Consider the following 18,288-nt stretch of genomic DNA (forward strand, 5'->3'; position numbering starts at 1 on the left):
TCCCTTTGTGTGTGCAGAACTACCGTCTTCCTCCACTGAAATGGAACAAGGCAGCCAGGTCAGACAGGGGCAAGAGTGGACTCACCCTAGCAAGAGCACCACAATAACCCCATTCAAATCCAAAAGGAATTTGGGGATTTGACTAGAGCCGCAGTACATCGGAAGAAAAACTTCACTCTGTCCTGAACAGTGTAATAGTATATAGCTCTCTTAACTCCACGGCAGACTGACATAGCCACAAGGTCTTTGTCCCAGACCCCAATCTGCCAAGTGGGGTAATAACACTGGTGTGCCTTAGAGGGTTGATCAAAGGTCAAGCTGCATGTAATGTTAAAGGCATGTGAGCGAGTGGCATGAAATATGTGGTCAGGGGTTAAATTGCTTTGAGATATTTTATAGGAAGCAATTCATAAATGGAAATAAATAGCACCCCTTCCCCGTGAGCTGTGCTTGCCCCCTACAGCTGATATTTAAAGAAGACTCAGCATGCATATTAAATAATTGTGCAGTAAGTTAACAACTTATGCACATTTAACAGGTGTGATGTCAACCTTACTGGCTGGTGGAAAGCACACAATTTAAACACATGGAATAATAATAATAATAATAATAATAATAATAATAATAATAAATTATTTGTACCCCACCCATCTGGCTGGGTTTCTCCTGCCACTCTGGGTGGCTTCCAACAAAGATTAAAAATATATTAAAATGTCACACATTAAAAACTTCCCTGAACAGTGCTGCCTTCAGATGTCTTCTAAATGTCAGGTAGTTGTTTACCTCTTTGACATCTGATGGGAGGGCGTTTCACAGGGAGGGCGCCACTACCGAGAAGGCCCTCTGCCTGGTTCCCTGTAGCTTTGCTTCTCACAGCGAGGGAACCGCCAAAAGGCCCTCGGAGCTGGACCTCAGTGTCCAGGCAGAACGATGGGGGTGGAGATGCTCCTTCACGTATACTGGGCCGAGGCCGTTTAGGGCTTTAAAGGTCAGCACCAACACTTTAAATTGTGCTCAGAAATGTACTGGGAGCCAATGTAGGTCTTTCAAGACCGGTGTTATGTGGTCTCGGCAGCCGCTCCCAGTCACCAGTTTAGCTGCCGCATTCTGGATTAGTTGTAGTTTCCGGGTCACCGTCAAAGGTAGCCCCACATAGAGAGCATTGCAGTAGTCCAAGCGGGAGATAACTAGAGCATGCACCACTCTGGCGAGACAGTCTGCGGGCAGGTAGGGTCTCAGCCTGCATACCAGGTGGAGCTAGTAGAGCTGGAAGGTGGAGGGTTGTGCAGGGTTTTCCTGGCATGGAAAGAGCTTTTAAGCTGTCTGCCTTGCCAGCTGGACTCTGGGTCACTCTCACGATATCTTGCAGGAGCATATTTAACATCTTGTGCAGTTTGGCCCTGAGTATATGGAAATTACTGAAATATGCTACATAAACTTTATCACAATATTGCTTTCTGTCCCTCTTTCTACTCCTTTCCTCCATCTAAACATTAACCCTGGATAATCTGAGGCATTGATAAAGTTACTTCTGTGATGCCACGAGGGATGGGTGGACTGTCAATTTTGGTTTCTCTCAGTTGGTCATGTTTCCAGTCCTAAACTGAGTTCTCCACATGCCCCCTCAAATCTGCATGTTATTTTCACTAATATATGCACTTTACCCAGTACCCAACCCCCCTCCTTTAAATGTACATATTACTTGCCTGGAGAACTGCGTTACAAAATTCAGGGACGTGCCGATTTCAAAGGATGGCTGAGTTTTGTTCTTGTGCTGTTTGGGAAAGTATGAACTGGGTGAGGTTAGCCTTTCAATGCAAACTCAAGTGAATTTCACCCCATTCCTAAATGCCTCCCGATACCATTTCCCTTTATTTATTCACTTAATCAGTGGAAGTGCTGCTTGCGGTCAGGGGTGCCTTTTACCTTTACCTAGTGCTGCTTGCAAATGTATTTTGACAGGAAGCAAAAAAAAGGCATGAGGGGGAGAGAGGAAAATATCAAAATATCGAATATCTTTTTGCAAAGGAAACAGATGGGAGAAATATTTTTTTATCTTTTCATGAAATCCGTGCACATGTTCTCACGCTCTGCTTTCCCTTTTCTGGATTTTGTATATTTATTTATTTTATTTCTGTGTTGGCGACACCCACAGGCTTGCGATTCGAAAGCCAGCCAATCTATAAATGCCTGCCTGAGTGTGGGGGCGGTCAATTACTCTGCGAGAGATTTCCAAGGCAGATATTAGCAAGCGTGCATCTCGGAGAGGGAAGTCTCATTTGGGATGCAGGATCCGAGATGGTCGTAGCTGGGATCATCTGATCTCGCAGAGTCAATCCCGAGACAGCTCTTGTAAAAGGGAGGGGGGAGAGGCACCCGGCTTTGAGTGGCTGCTTCGTCGTGATGCCTTAAAGAGAGAGAGACAGAGAGAGAGAGAGCGCACTATTATATGCAGTCCGCTTGCAGGCTGCTTGTCACAGCTCTGATCAGGGAACCACCTGCACTCACAAGTCTCGCTGTTTTCTACCAACACTAAATGCTGTCAGGATGCATTGTTGCTGGTGCTAAGCAAAAGCGAAAAGGGAGTCCTTCTGGCTTTCGGAGAATCTTTCAGCAATTTCCATCAGAAGTGCTTTCAGGATTCGGTTGCTTTTGAGAGCATCTCTGCGAGAGTTGTGGCATCCGCTGAGTGTTTCCACCAAGAACGAGCAAAGAAGAATATGTGTTAGTGGGACAAACCTTAGAGAAAAGGGGCGTCTGCTAGCAAGAGAACTTTTCAGAGAAGCAGAAGCTGGCCTTTGGGATGGAAGAGGGGAAAGTCTCCAAGGGCAGCCAATCTCATGCCTTTGATTACGTCTCATGATCTGACAGCCCACAAGCCAACTCTCTGGGTCTTGGGACAAAGTGGACTTTGGCAAAACAAAAACAACAAACAGACAATGGTGCAAAACGTGATTTTGGTTTTCTTCCGCAGGCGACTGAGCCAAAGACCTGCTGTTGAGGAACTAGAAAGAAGAAATATTTTGAAACGTAAGTAATTGATTCCTTTTCTATAAATGGTAAAATGTTGTTTCTGTTCTTAACACAGGGGAAAATAGTTGTTCCCCATTGAGATCTCTAGAAGGCTGCTGGACTATTAACCAGTAGGATATTTGCTCTTCAAATGTAGATCTACTCATTTGGAATGTAGATGAGGATCACTGTTAAATAATGCCTGGTTTGTGTGAACACAGCCATAAATAAGTAGTAGTAGAAGATAGGTATAATAATTCCAGAAGTGTCTTCAGCTCTTCATATTGCTTGCTCTCACAACAGCCCTGTGAAGTACGCCACAGTTGTTCCCATTTTACTAGTGGGAAACTGAGGCTGAGAGATAAATCATTTGCCCAAGGGAAGCCACAGGATCTGTTGCAGACATTTGCAGCCATGTCTCCTGATTTCAAAAATAATTTGTAGTGTCTTGTTTGAAATTTGTTAGAAAAACTGAATTTCTCCTCCTCCGACTCTGTGTAATCATGTCCTGGATTTAGTGGGGGTTTTTACGGGTGTGTTTTAACAAAGAAAAACCAAGTATACCCCAAACTGCAACTCATCATTTCTAAAAGGAAAAGCAAGGGGCATTCATGCGGATGAATGAGTTTTCTGGCAAGCGAATTGGTTGCAGAACACCCTGACCTTTCTATGTCAGCGCAAACTATGAATTAAAACCACAAAAAGCAAATTAGTGTATCATAATTGTGTATGTTCTGCAACATTGCCATTGAATTTCACCTGAAACAAAACCAGGGGCCAATTCAGGGAGCCCTGCTTGGCAAAATCGGTCAGAAGTTTTTTTTTAATTTTTATTTTAAAGAATCTGTACGATGTTAGTGAAATTTCACTGATAATTTCACTGAAGAGTCTGCACACCTCAGCAGTTTTGGTTATGACTGTAGAAAATGTTCACTATGGGAAATAGGGTTGCAAATAAGCAGATTTAAGGCATGTAGAGATTCATGCGTCACCCTACCCCTAAGGTCAAGGCTGGCATCATTTCCTTATCTTCCTGAGCTCAAGAAACAATGAGAAAGATTGCAAATAATTTACAGATTTAAGACAGAGAGGATTAGGCTGCACTCCTGCACAGATGTGCTTGGGAGCAAATCCTATTCGGTCAGTTGGACTTTTGAGTATATTTGCATAGGATCTGGCCACTCATGACTTGTCTGAAGCCTGCCACTGGTTTCATGCAGAGGCTGGTTGGAATCCTGCCTCTGCCACTTACTTTCACCCACATTCTCCCATCTGCAAGATGCGGGTCACAACAGTGGCGCAACTTGAAGGTTTGTTGAAAGAAGAACTGCGCATGGAATGCTTTGAACGCACCAAAGTGCTCCAAAGTGATGTTATGGTCAAAATCTCTGGGTACATCCACTTAGGCATTAAGTCTGTCTCTGGTCTGTAAGCTACGCTGATCCGCAGATCCTCGCGCACAGCAATTCACTGTGCGCACACAACTTTGCGCATGGACCTTGTCTCCTGCACATGTGGTTGTACTAATGGCACTAGTTGCTAGGAGAAAAGTGGAGAAGGCAGCCTAGATTCACACCCAAAATGAAAGGTGGACACTAGCAGAGTTGACTATGACAATTTATCCAGTGGGAAACGTGGGCAAAGGTCTGCTCTGGCAAGGAGCACCATATGTAGAACCCCAGGGATTGGAGCAAAATGCATTGCTCACTTTGTGTGTGTGTGTGTGTGTGTGTGCAGGTGTGCACACAGAGAGATTGCATTCTGCAAAGCAATTTGTGCATTGCAGTCTGCTTCTGCACATAGGCTGCCCTTGCAGGGATCAGGGTGACTAGTTTTCACATTTCCTTCTCTCTCTTGATCTATTGAGATGAGCACAGGGTGAGAGGTGGAGGATGTGATTTGTACCAAAAGAAAGATAAGCAGAATGGAAGAGGAACATTAATGGGATGTCCTTTGCAGATAAAGCAAGCCCATCCTCCTGGACTTCTGGATTTCCTCCCAAGGGAAATCTGGCGGCTAAATTGAATTTATTTTCCCTTTCAAAATCAAAGTTCCTGCTCCCATCAACCAGGAAGATGAGCCACCAGGCAGGTGGGCAAATGGGTGGCCTGGCTGACAACTGCAAATCAGGCGAGAGGGAAGCTGTTAAAGAAGCAAGTTCTAAGAAGGTATCAGATAGTGGGGTCAGGAGATGCCTCTGGTCTGATTTGATCGGCAGCATCTTATTATATTCTTATATCAGGGGTGTGACTGCAGCTCAGTTGTAGAACACCTGCTTTGCATGCAAAAGGTCCTAGCTTCAAACTCAGTCCAAAGTGGCAAGTGATGGGGAAAACAAACGCCTGAGTCTTTGGAGACCTGCTGTCTGTTGAGCTGAAAGTACTCAGCTAGACGGACAAATGCTTAAGGCTTGGTAGATGGTCACTTCTGATTCTCCTATTCCAAGTTAGCTGTGTCCCACACAAGTTGCAGTGGGGAGCTATTGAGTTTTGAGAGAGCAGGACCGGAGTGTTTTCTTGTGCAAACAAATCAGCAATAATGGAGCTCTCACCGGCGAGCAGGGCTGGGCATGATGCGCCTTTGATGCATCAAGTGCAAACCATAGAAGCCTTCAAGGCTCTTTCGAGCACTCACACTGGTAGTCTTCTTGCGAGAGCTGGGCAAGGTGTAGTTATCAGGTGCTCTCTCTGCCTTTATTTTGGACTGGTTCAGATATTTGCCATTTGTCACATGGAGCAACCTGAACTTCTCCAGGGACATGGGACACTTTTGCTTACAGCTGCTGCGATATTTTCCATGAGTGCAGAGGGTACAAGATTGCCTGCAGCGCTCATGCAAATCTCCACTGGGAAGTGGTGGCTGTAACTGGGGAGACCAGGAAAGGCTTTGCTTCTGCCCCTGGAGAAAGGGGGGGCAACCCTGCCCCCAACAACCTTCTCAGAAAGCCTCAAAATATTTCAGGAGACTCCATCCTGTGCAACCATGCAATAAAAATACCTGGATGTGTTTTTTGAGGATCAGAGAGTCTTCTCTTGGTTTACAAGTGATTGTTGTGTGCAAGTGTTTTGCCTTGCAAGCTACTAATGAGCACATTTAGATTCTTCCCCCTCTAGGTTGCTTGAAAGAAACTGGGACAATTTGCTCCTATTGTCATATGATATAAGCCAGGCATAGCCAAGCAGGAGAGGTTCCCAATAGGTTTTGAACTACAACTCCCATCATCCCTGACCATTGGTTACACTGGCTGGAACTGATGGGAGTTGCAGTCTAAAACTTCTGAAGTCCACCATGTTTACTGCTCCTGACATAACAATTCTGCACTTAAAAAGACGTTTCCCCACTAGGTCCCATTTTTTGTTCAACAGTGGCAACAGATCTTTTTCTTACTGCTACCTTTCTTCACATGAGTAGTTTAGGATTGTTTACATGGAGTCACTAGCACATATCCAGACTGACTTTATTGCTGCTCACAGCGATTCCACGTCTTACTACACTACCAAGCTGGGATAACTTGCTACTATTACCAAGCTGGGATAGCACAATTGGTAGATCCTGAAGCTCCAGACTAATGTACTAAAGCTCTGGACTGGTATTTTGAATGGTGCACTCACTGTTCACACGCACACAGAAAGACTTTTTTGTTGTTCTGTCCAGGTCCCAGCACAGAGTTGTTGCATGAATGTTTCAGAATAATACCAGTAGTGTACTTAGCGAGAGACATCGTAGCTATTATCCCTTTCATTGAGCCTAACCTAGCATACAAAAGATTCTTCTTTTGGAGGGTAAGGGGGGATTATCTACTATTTGTTGTGACTTCTTTCAATGGAGAAACGTTCCCATTTATCATTGACGATCCATGCAGCCGTGCATATTTCACTTCATGGGACGTAAAAACAGAATAAAACGCCGAAACACAAGCTCTAAACTCTAAAAACAATTTCATCAGATATAAAATTGACCTTCCACAATTGACTGGGGAATTCTTCTCAAGCAAAAATGTCTTCAGGAGGCACCTAAACATTATCACGCTAGGTGCCTATCTGATTTGGGCTTGTCATTGATTCCAGAGAGCTGGAGCTGCAACACTAAAAAACCCCGTTTCTAGTACAGGCTAAGAAATAGGAATCGGGACATGCAAAGCTGCCTTATGTTTGCCATCTCGCCCAGGATTATCTCCCCTGACTACAGCAGCTGTCTGTGACTGGGTCTTTCCCATCTCTTCCTACTGGAATGGGATCTTCTGCCTGCAAACTTTGTGCTCTACCACTGAAGTCAAGTCCTCCCCAATTCCCTCTTTGAGGTCCCCACATAGCCCATCTCAGCACCACCAGAAGAATCAGCCCTCCATTGGCTTGATGGATGATTGCTGTTGTGGCCAGTCAGCAGAGGATAGGTCACAACTGTCGGAATGACGTCTGCAGTGATGGTTTCTTCTAACCCAAACATAGGTCCAAACATTCACAAAGAGTTCTCCGGTTCCTTTCTGCGAGCGACGGTCCTATTCAAGTGGTTTCTTCTTCCATCTGAATGTAACATGACTCGATCCAGGCTTACCCTGGCGATTGTTTCGGTGTCACGGCTAATTTAGAAACCTTGTCAAGGGAAAGGGTGTAAATTACACTCTTGTGTTTGGCACTGTAGGGCTGGAGGAGTTTGTCTCATTAAGACGGACGGGCCTCAAGCCAGACACTTAATAATTAATGGATCAAAGGGCAGTCAAAGCCGACTGCCAGGCTGCTGTTACAGAGCCCATTCGCTTCCACTCTATTGTAGTCTAACATTACGATAATATAAATACCTGTCCTAATGCACCATCCAGTAACATTCTTCTTCCTAGCAAAGACCAGCTGGGAAACAACTGCTTGGTGTTGGGCAAGAACAGATGCACTTTGAGGGAGTTTACATTCAATTAGCCGGTCCAGATGAAATATGGATTCACAGCAGTGCTATTTTTCTAGAAAAAGAGGTGCAGGAACTCACCATGAATGCCTTCCTTGTTCTCTTAGAATGGCAGTGGAGCACACCTGAGAGGTGCCGGAACTGAGCTCAGGTGATTTCTAGCTGGGGGGAAAGCCCTGATTCATAGAATCATAGAATTGTAGAGTTGGAACGAACCATGGGAGTCATCAAATCCAACCTCCTTCAATGCAGAAATCTCTTTGCCCAACTGGGGGCTTGAACCCACGACCCCGAGATTAAGAATATCATTCTCTGCTGGCATTTCTGCTTCTCTGTGGCTGGATCCATTGCCACTCAACCAATGTCTGAGACGAAAATCTGCATGTTCCCACACTGTTGCCACGCTTCCTTGGGTGGGAATCTGCTTGATCTGGCCAAGACACTTGATTTTATCAATCAGATGCCACCAAAGCCGTATGCGACTTTGTACCCCGTGGAGACCCCAGTAAAGCGGATGTGAAAGACAGGGCCAACCCCTCATCTGAAACAGTATGTCACTTTGCATCCTTTCCAGTGCTTAACTTGAGCCAGGGGTGCCTCCCAGGGCTTTTTTCCACTTGCTTGGACATTGAAAAGGCGTGTGCCTTTGAGCATGTGCAGAGTGTATTTCCCTCGGGGCAACCAGTCACCCTCTAGGCACACAGGATTAGCAGGCAGGGGTGTGAATTCCTAACCCTCTCCAGCCCTATCACTTCCCACATCCAAAATGGAGCACAGATTCTTTCTCTTGGAAAGCTTTTTGTGCATTTTCCGATTTATATATATTTTTGACAGGTAACAACAGATCTGGCTAAATTAATTGTATTAGGAATGGGTGTGCTAACGATGCCCTAAAGGTATATTGCAATCATTTTGTAACATTGCCCCCCTCCCCTCCCGCCCGTATTGTGTTACACACAAACCTACCACTGCAGCCACCTAAGCAGAAATCAACAACCCTTTAAGCTGCTTTTTCTTGTGACTGCAAAGATTTCTGACTCTCTGGTTACAACGTGTGTGCTTGCAGCTACTATCCTTCCATAAATAGCTCCATGTGGTTGCTTCTTTTCAAAGTGTTCAGTCAATGGCATAAATAAAGAACCGGAGTCTAAAAATACCTTCCTCACGCTGTGTGCCCCCCCTCCCAGCAAGCAGCATCTTCAATGCTTATTGAAGGATGCAAAATCATTCCTCTGATTTAATGCGGAGAATGCCCCCTTCCCCAGCAGGTTGAGGTTATCATGTGCAAATCAGGATTCCCCACAATTCAATAATCTCCCTTTACCTTCTTCTTTTCTCCCCCTTTTCTGGGGGAAAAAACAGAGACCTTTCCCGTAGGTTCCCTGTTCCTTACAGGTCATGGGCGCACGTCTTAATTTAGCAACAGACAGCCCTTGAAATAGAATCGGAGGATGGAGAGAGAGAGAGAGAGAGATCCATTAAGTCATATCCCAAGGCTGAGGATATATTCCACACAATGCTACAGCAGCCGTTCCTATTTTTAGCACCAGCGTGTAGGAGTTATCACAGCTTGAATACTAATCGTTTACGGTGTGCACGAGCGAAACAGGCGGAGGGGTAGAAGAGAGCATCACTCTGGGAAAATAAAATAATAATTTAAGAAAAGAGATCAGGCTAGCCAGCCAGCCAGCCAGCCAGCCGGCTGCCCCTCCCTCCGCGTGGAATATTAAAGGATCTATAATAAGATTGGCACAAGCAGAATATTAGAAGGCAAAGGAATGCGTGGGAGTTGATTGCTGGCTATTGTTATAAATTAATCAACAAAATTACGGGAGCCTGGCAGAGTTTAGAGTACAAGGAACGTGTGTTCCCTGAAGCAGGGCTGCTATACAATGTTCCAGCTCATAAGGGCAGCACGGATGACTCAGACAGAGATGTGGCATTGCAAAGCGATCATTTAGACTTCTAAAAAGTCCATCGATTTCCCCCTCCGAAAACACTCCTCGTTGTGCTAACCGGGGGACGGGATTGGTTGCTTCATGTTTGCCGAAGCCCGCTTTCAGTGGCTGCCAGGGGAAGGGCTTGGCACTGGCATCTGTGTAACCCTGCCGCGAAGGAGTGTGATGCTTTTGGCAGGGCATCAGGCAAGGTGGACTGTGTGGTGAGCTGAGAGAGAGAGAGGGGGCAAAGAGAGGGACGGAGGAAGAGCAGCAGCGCAGCTGGTCTTGATGAGGAAAGTCATCTCTCTCTTCATCTTCCCTGCAGAAAGGAATGACCAAACGGAACAGGAAGAAAGGAGAGAGATCAAGCAGAGGCTGACGAGAAAGGTAAGGTGTCCCCCCCCTTCCCTCGAATATTCCCTGTCTTGGTCCTATGTTTCGCACGTGGCTGGTAACAAGGTCCTACTGTAGCCAAGCGTGAGAATAACAAATGGCAACAGGGACCCAGGCTGTTGTCTGAGCAACTGAAGCCTGCATAAGGTGAGGGCACACCTGCAAATAGAGTCCTAACCCCCAGGTAGCTTCTGATGGAATCGTAATCACAGGACAGGTAGGTCATGACCAACCCTCATTCCAGGGCTTGTCCACACTTGCACCTGTCCCATGCCTAGAAAGCATAACTCTGGGAGGTTTTCCCAGTCCTCTCCCAGGGGGAAAAAATCAATAAGAAGAAATCTGGAACTGTCATTTGCGCCAATTGAGCGCTAAAGAGTGGTTTTCGCCAGGGGGAATCAACAGGGCAAGAGGAAGAGTGGATAAGCCCTCAGTTGGGTTGGGTCACCTCTAACTTTGGCTGGATGATGCCCCGTGACTTGTGTGTACTTTTAAACAGGTTAGGCAGGCGTCAGAAGGAATGATACCTTGGTTGGCTGGTCTACAGGTGGGCCATAGCTTCAGTGTCCCACAGGTTCTTGAAACCACATGAACCCCATTTGTGGGGTGATAACAAAGCATTGTCTTGCAGCTGGGGATCTACCACAGACCTCAGGTGAGCTGCAGGCAAGGATTTGCTCTTGCACGTGGTTGCAATCCAACAGGTGCTGGCCCTTGCAGTGCCCCCTCCTCTGTCATAATGGAGATTACATGGGAGCAGCCCTTGGCAAATCATGTGTATGATAAGCAAAGTCATCAAGTTGAAGAAAGCAAATTCTGCACTCAGCTAATTGGTGACCATTTGCTTTCACACTTCACTTTTTGCTACCAAAGCAGTTTTATTTACATGCATATGCAGACACAGACACACACCTTGTGGCGAGAAACCCACATAAACTGGCTCCCTTCATGGTAGCAGGTGTACATTCCTGTATGATGTTCCTCAGTGCAAAGCCTTTTGTGCTTATATCTTGCTGACCTCTCCGTGTACATAACCAAGGGTAGCTAGCTGCATTTATACCCTGCTTTTCCGCTCTAAAAATGGAGTTGCACCAAGAAGCCAGCATGCCAAAAGGACAACAATCCATTATTAGAACACAATTGCCAGACTAAAAGCAGCATCAAGATGACAAACAGCCCAAAGTAACAATCAATAAATTAAAGAACAGAGAGAAATGTTTACAGGGAAATGTCTTTGGTTGCCAGCAGAACAAGACAAGAGAGGAAGATAGCTAAACTTCTTTACAAAGCGTTGAATCCTTGTGCTGGGAGTGCAGACAAACCGCTGTAGAGCTCAGGAAAGAGTCTGCAAAATTTAGCTTGTGCTTTATAAACATATGTATTGCTAGTTCAGCTTTATGTCGAGTTGTAGGTGTCTGGTAACGGGATATTTAAAACCCCTTTGTGCCAGCAACCAGAATTACCAGCATAAGGATAATTCCCAGAAAGAGTTTTGTTCATTCATTCCCTGAGGGAGTACATGTACAAATCCTTTGCAGATAGCACTAAATATAGCCTGGTATTAAAAATGAATGATACGAGGTCCTAGAAACCTTTCTCAGAAAGTAATGCCAAGATTCATTCATAAGACATGTGGACCAAAAATGAAAGTCAATGCTGGTTTACTCTGGAGCCTGTAAATGAGACTGTGTAACACACTGTGTACACATGACTTCTCCCAAAGAACCCTGGGAACTGGGAGCCAGATTCAATTAATCGGTTTCACTAGCAGAAGCCCAAACAGGGACTTCTGCTAACGCAGTGGGGCTCTTCCCCCATTCCAACCCCCTCCCATGGCTTTGAGGTGTCAGGAGAACCCCTCTGACCAACCTTGTGTAGGGGGAGGAGAAGGGAGACCTCTTCATTGGGCAAGGTGAAAGGTTTGTGCTGACAGAGTCTTTGTGTTAGCGTGATGCTGAATTCCTCCTTGTAGTTTGTTAAGGGTGCTGGGAATTGTAGCTCTGTGAGCAAGTAAGCTACAATTCCCAGGATTATTTGCTGGGAGCCATGTGCTTTAAATGTATGGTGTGCATGTAGCCTGAAAATTCAAACCTCCCGCTTGTGGGATTGCGTTTGAACATTAGTGCACAAGGAGAGAGCTGCTGGGTCAGACAGTGGCTAAGCAGAAGCCTATGAGAGTCCCTTGCCTTGCTGCAGGCCACGCCCCTCCCAACTGATGCATACTTGGTGATAGGATGAAGGGGACCTACATTCAATGAGCTCCTCCATGTCAGCAGGAACCCTGGCCAATCAGGGATCCTGGTGGAATCCTACTCATGTACACCTGCATACAAGTAGATCCCTTTCATACTACTCATTGAAGTTGCAGGCTGGCGAAAGGGTTTCCTTGATGTAATGTGTGAACAGGGAAATTTCCCAAGCAGTAAATAAATATAGCACTACAGCGGAGAGATATTTCACTGCTGCAACAATGTAAATGTAGAGTAGCAATGACAGTTGAGTATTTGCACCTGTGTAAATGACCTGAGGTTCCCGATCTCTGTTTTGTGAAGATTGACTTCCTGGATTTCAAATACAAACACCAAGTTTCCCTTGTGTTCCTAAATGCATATTATGAGAATGAGCAAGAAATCTATGAAAAATCGGTCTTATTAGCATGTCATATTTATATGGTGACTTTTCCCTCCCTTTCAAAGCTTAATCAAAGACCGACAGTTGACGAATTAAGAGACAGAAAAATCCTAATTCGATTCAGTGATTATGTGGAAGTGGCAAAAGCACAGGATTATGACAGACGAGCAGACAAGCCATGGACAAGGCTCTCAGCAGCTGATAAGGTACAACCCCATTTGCAATTGTTGTGATGTGCATCTATTTGCATCTGTGTTTGTTTGTTTGTTTGTTTGTTTGTTTGATATACCACTGATACAGCATGATTCTCTACATTAGATGAGTCATATAACAGCATATAAGTATTGTGTCCAGATTTAAGACATAACTTAAGGACAGACTGCACATTGCACTAATTTCCAGCGGTTAATTTCCACGTTAGTTTCTTGCATCAAAAACAACAAACTGTCTTGTGGTTCCTTAACAACTATAAACAAGTTTATAATCAATGCGCTGATCTTTAAGGTGCCACAAACCTCTTTTAATTATGTGACCCTGTTTGCTGTTTTTAAACTAACATTTGAAAACATTGCAAATTAACATGTCTAGCGATATGTGGATCACATTGAGGATAAAGGGCACAGCACCCATTTGTGCATATAATTCTTCATCCAGGTAGGAATATAGTCTACTATGGTCCCTGGCAGGATTGGGACATCTACTGTAAAGATTAGCTTACAATCTTCCATGCTGGTATATAAGAGTTTAGGATGCTCCATAACCTCCTATCGTGAAAACAAAAAAATTTTTTCCTTCCAGTAGCACCTTAAAGACCAACTAAGTTAGTTCTTGGTATGAGCTTTCGTGTGCATGCACACTTCTTCAGATACATCCTATCGTGGTATAAGTCAGTCCAACATAGAGCCAGCATAGCAGGGTGACTCAGTCATGTCAGTGTAGAAATGCAAGGGCATTTATTTATTTATTGCAGGGGCATTATTTATTTGCTGTTGTTCTTTCTTGAACTGGTGAAATCCAAATTAAGGTACTAGAATGTACTTCACCATGATTTTTTCTAGTTGCACACCCCTATTATGTTTTAAGATTCGTTTCAATGACATTGCAAAGCCCTTTGAGTTTTTAGAAGTGTCATACAAATCTTTGAAATCAAGGGATTCGTTTCCATCCACACATACAACAATGTGAATCAGTAGCAAAGCAGGTAACATGCCTAGTGAATTGCTTGAGAATGTAATTGCACATACAATGAGGCACATGAAGGACCATCTGTTTATTATTATTATTTTTTTAGTTTTGCACAGCAAGCTGGCACAATTAATGTTCTTTTTTTACACAGCGAAACTGTTTTCTCCCTACATGCAGATGTCATGAATTATTTCTGTTTTGCATTTTTAACAAGGCTTGTTAATAGGTAGCTTAGGGACCTTAAGTTGCATCTGCTTAAAGCAGAAGGGAAGAATCATTGTCCTGATCGGGGGTAGGGATTACCAACTAGGTCACCACTGTGTGCTCGCATGTGGCTCTTTCAGAATGGAAGGCTGCAACATCTGGTTGAAATCCTGCATGCAGTCACTGGTGAATTTTGTTAAGAGTTGAGTGATATGGAAGAGGCTTCCTCACATAGGGCAAGGTTTCTATAGGAAGGAACTAGTTCACTGAAGCTCAGCAGTGGAGCATGTGCCTTCCACACAAAGGCAAGGGCGAAATCAGGCTTTATTTCACCAGGGTCAAAGCCCCATTTGGCAAAAAACACCTACATTTGTGTACACCCACCAACACAGGCTGGGAGCTTCAATGGCGCTCCTCTGGAGGCTTCACCCGGGGCGGGGGGGGAACCAGCTACCTCCTCCCCCCGCCAGCTAGGGCTCTAACAAAGGCCCAAGGTTCAATCCCTGGGGTTGTCAAATAAAACTAGGAAATGTTCTTGATTGAAATCCTGGAAATCTGCTGCCAGATCCCCTGATCTGATTCAGAATTAGGCAGCTTTCTATGTTTCTGTGTTCCCAGATTAATAAGCATCACTTGGTAGAAATTTATCAATCAAATACATGTGTACACACACACACACACACACACACACACAGCTATGAATTTGACCAGGCCCTCACAATTTGAGGTAAAGACATGGCAAAGCAGTCGGATGACCATTTCACTGGGAGCTCAAAAGCTAGTGGATTGTTCTGTGCAAGAGTTAAACCAGATTTCCTTTTGTCCTCCCAACTGTTATGATTTTATATTGAGGAGCAGATTGTAGTCTCTGTTGGATTCTTGATTGGATTAATTAACTTGGTTTTCCTTTGAACTTTCTAGGCAGCCATTCGAAAAGAGCTAAACGAGTACAAAAGTAACGAAATGGAGGTGCATGCATCAAGCAAGCATTTGACAAGGTGGGTTACTTATTGCAAACAGCTGATCAGTACTTTAACCAATTTGCCATTCAAGTTCTGTGGTTACAGCTCCAGTAGCCAGATTGGAGTGGGGGGTAGGGAGTGGAACGGACACATGCATACAGCACTTAAAAAAAAAAAATATTGCTTCCTCATCAAATTGGGACTATATGCACATGGAAGCTGCCTTGTAGCAAACTTTGTGGATCAGGGCACTCAGATTCTTTGGCTTAGGAGCACAGAATTGAAACAGCAGCAAAAAATAAATAAAAATGATAACCTATTCTAGAATATTAACTAAAAACCTCTGCCAACAAGAAATAATGTTAGGTGGCAAAGACCTTTCAACCAAGTTCAGACTTCAGGTATAACTTAATTAGCCTCCCCTTCAAAAAAGAAAGCAAACAGAAAACCTATGATAATTTAAACTCCCCCTTCTTCTCAAAAATGAGTAAGTAAAGATCAGGGCAATACTCCCATCTGTGGACACGTGTCTCTCTATCCACAATTCACAAGTGACATCTGTCACTCCCATCCATCATGGAAGCAACAGGTCTTAGAACCTTCCTGAAATAAAAAAAAACATAGTGATCTCTACAGTATCTTCCCTAACAGGTTGCCTTCCTTCCTTTCAAAAGTGGTCAGATGATACAAAATTGGTACTGTGCATAAAGCTAGCAAAAAAAAAACCCAAACCAAAAATTTGTCCAATTTCCAGCTCCATGTCATCTTCCATTTAGGGTATGGGTTGGTTTGAAAAGCTTTTAGAGCACATAAATCTCAATCCTAATTTGGGTGAACACTGGCCAGCTTTTCCAAAGTAGTAACTTGTTATGATTTACATGAAAGTACTGATTTAGCCACTTATCTCCTGTGAATCTGGAGCCGATTCCCTTGCTTGGCCAACTTTTTGATCTAGTATGGAATTCTGGTCAAGTACCTAAGTGTGAGAAACTGTAGCAATGAAAACTGCAAAGACTTCCAGCATTATGTGCAATTCCTTTAAAAGGGCATAAATGGATGTTTTCATATTGCAACCCATGTTTGCAATATTGCCTGTTTGGCCAGTTTGCTCATAATAAACCAATCAAAAGAATTCTGAGGACAGCACGATCCTGAATATTTCATATTAGCCACATTTTATTGATTCTAATAGTGTTAAATCGTTTGGGGGGGAGGGGAACTATTTTTAGGGTTGCTACCAAAATTCTGCCTCAGGTGAAATTCAAAGTGACTTTGGAGGTTCCTCCAAGATACTGAGAGAAGCAAATAACTAGTGAAATGTCTCAGGCTGAAAGTGACATCTCTTGACAAGGGTGTGTGTCCTACAACAAACTTCAAAGTGAATTTGGGGGTTTCACCTCTTAAGCAAACTTAAGAGGCCAAACTGGTCAACGATTTCATGGGAAACCAAAATGTCTGTCAATTCACACCCCTAAATGATGGCATATTGACAAATTACTCTTTATTATGATATAATTTTGAAGAACTGCCATTGCCACCAATGTCCCCTCCGCCTTCTTTTCGACCTGCAGATTCCACAGGCCATAGAGGTTTTCTTCTGAGAAGAATTTGTCTACTTTTTTGATACCACTACTGAACATGCATCAGGGAAAGGATGAAGGTCTTTCCTTGAGGTTCAGTCTATGACAAGCTGATGTTTCGCGTTCAAGAAGGGACTCTGCAGATTCGGTCTCTGCAGCACACACTTAAAAGGGAGCAGCTAGCAGAGGATGGACTTCGCCTCGGAGCTACAACAACACCTGCTGGGTGCGAGGATTAGCTGGAAATGACTGAAGTCGAGCTTATCAAAAAGGAACCCATTGCTCTCCTTTGTTACTTGTTATTAAACTGTATTGCAGCATATCTTGGGAAAGGAGATGTTGTGCATGTACAGGCTTTTTTACCATTCCAAGGCCTCTGACATAAAGGACATGGTGCACATCGTCATTCAGTATTATCATGGTGACAAGACATCTGGAACTTATCACGATTAGTTTGTATAAAACACTTAATTTCATGTTATACAAATTGATTTACTATATTATGGTTTATTTCCTTTTTTTATATATGTCTAACAAAACACAGCTGCGGCGTTTTTTTTGGGGGGGGGCTCCTGTTATTCTTATTTTCTTTAATTAAATGATTACTTACTGCAGAAAACAGATCCACAGTTTTCCATGTTTGGTGGTATTTAGCAGGGGAGAGGGGAACTTAGAAGAAAAGATCTTATCTCATTTTCTTCCCATCTTTCACAGATTCTATGATTACTGTTGGGATAGCCCAGTCAGTAAAGCATGACTCTTAATTCGGGGTCGTGGGTTTGAGCCCCGCTTTGGGGCAATAGATTCTTGAAATGCAGCAGGTTAGATGATCCCTGTAGTCCCTTCCAACTCTACAATTCTAAGTAGATTTCTCTAAAATGAAGACTTCCTGGAAGAGGATCTCAGGCTACATAAAGAAGTGCCCCAACAGGGGATGGCACTGGTGCAATTTGTAGCTACTGGGGAAAAATATCATTCCTTTAGTACTTTTGTATCTCACTTTCAATCATGGAATACAAAGCAGTGTAAACTGAGTTGAACTCACTTATGGAATTGAGCTCTGTTGCACAAAGCAGTCGGGAATCACGGACATGCATCCCACTTCTATATGCTTTTGTGGATGTGGCAGTGGTGCAGCAATTGCCATGCCACATTCCAAGTCCTTCTGCGCTGACCAATGAAGCCTCAGAGCAGATTCATCCAGTCACATACAACAACCCAGCCGGAAACTAATTGAACTTCCTAATTTTTCTGTGTGCTTAAGACCACAAAAACAGCTGATCAGCCGCAATACATTACCTGTTGGCCTGAGTTAAGGCATGAAAAATAAGCCATAGGGGGGAAATTTGATACAACATATTGTAAAATCATACCATTTACTGAATTAATCGACTGGAATAATTCTATTTGACTCTCTGCTACTCACCCTCAAGGACATGTGTTCAACTAAATAACTATGTTGGTCTTTATGTGCACGAGTAA

General features: G+C 43.9%; 1 protein-coding gene across 4 annotated transcripts in view; it reads left to right on the forward strand.

Moving 5' to 3' along the window:
- PHACTR3 (phosphatase and actin regulator 3) overlaps positions 1–17,429 on the forward strand; it is a 207,507-nt gene extending 190,078 nt beyond the window's left edge. For all 4 annotated transcript variants that reach the window (XM_053394402.1, XM_053394404.1, XM_053394403.1 and 1 more), the window contains 5 exons: positions 2,975–3,030; positions 10,177–10,238; positions 12,941–13,081; positions 15,186–15,262; positions 16,798–17,429. In XM_053394402.1, coding sequence (XP_053250377.1) covers positions 2,975–3,030; positions 10,177–10,238; positions 12,941–13,081; positions 15,186–15,262; positions 16,798–16,813 — 352 coding nt within the window. In that variant the 3' untranslated portion in view covers positions 16,814–17,429. The remainder of the gene's footprint in view (positions 1–2,974; positions 3,031–10,176; positions 10,239–12,940; positions 13,082–15,185; positions 15,263–16,797) is intronic.
- Positions 17,430–18,288: the final 859 nt, after the last annotated feature.

Source organism: Podarcis raffonei, chromosome 6 (assembly GCF_027172205.1).
Source record: "Podarcis raffonei isolate rPodRaf1 chromosome 6, rPodRaf1.pri, whole genome shotgun sequence".
In the NCBI taxonomy this organism is placed as follows: domain Eukaryota; kingdom Metazoa; phylum Chordata; class Lepidosauria; order Squamata; family Lacertidae; genus Podarcis; species Podarcis raffonei.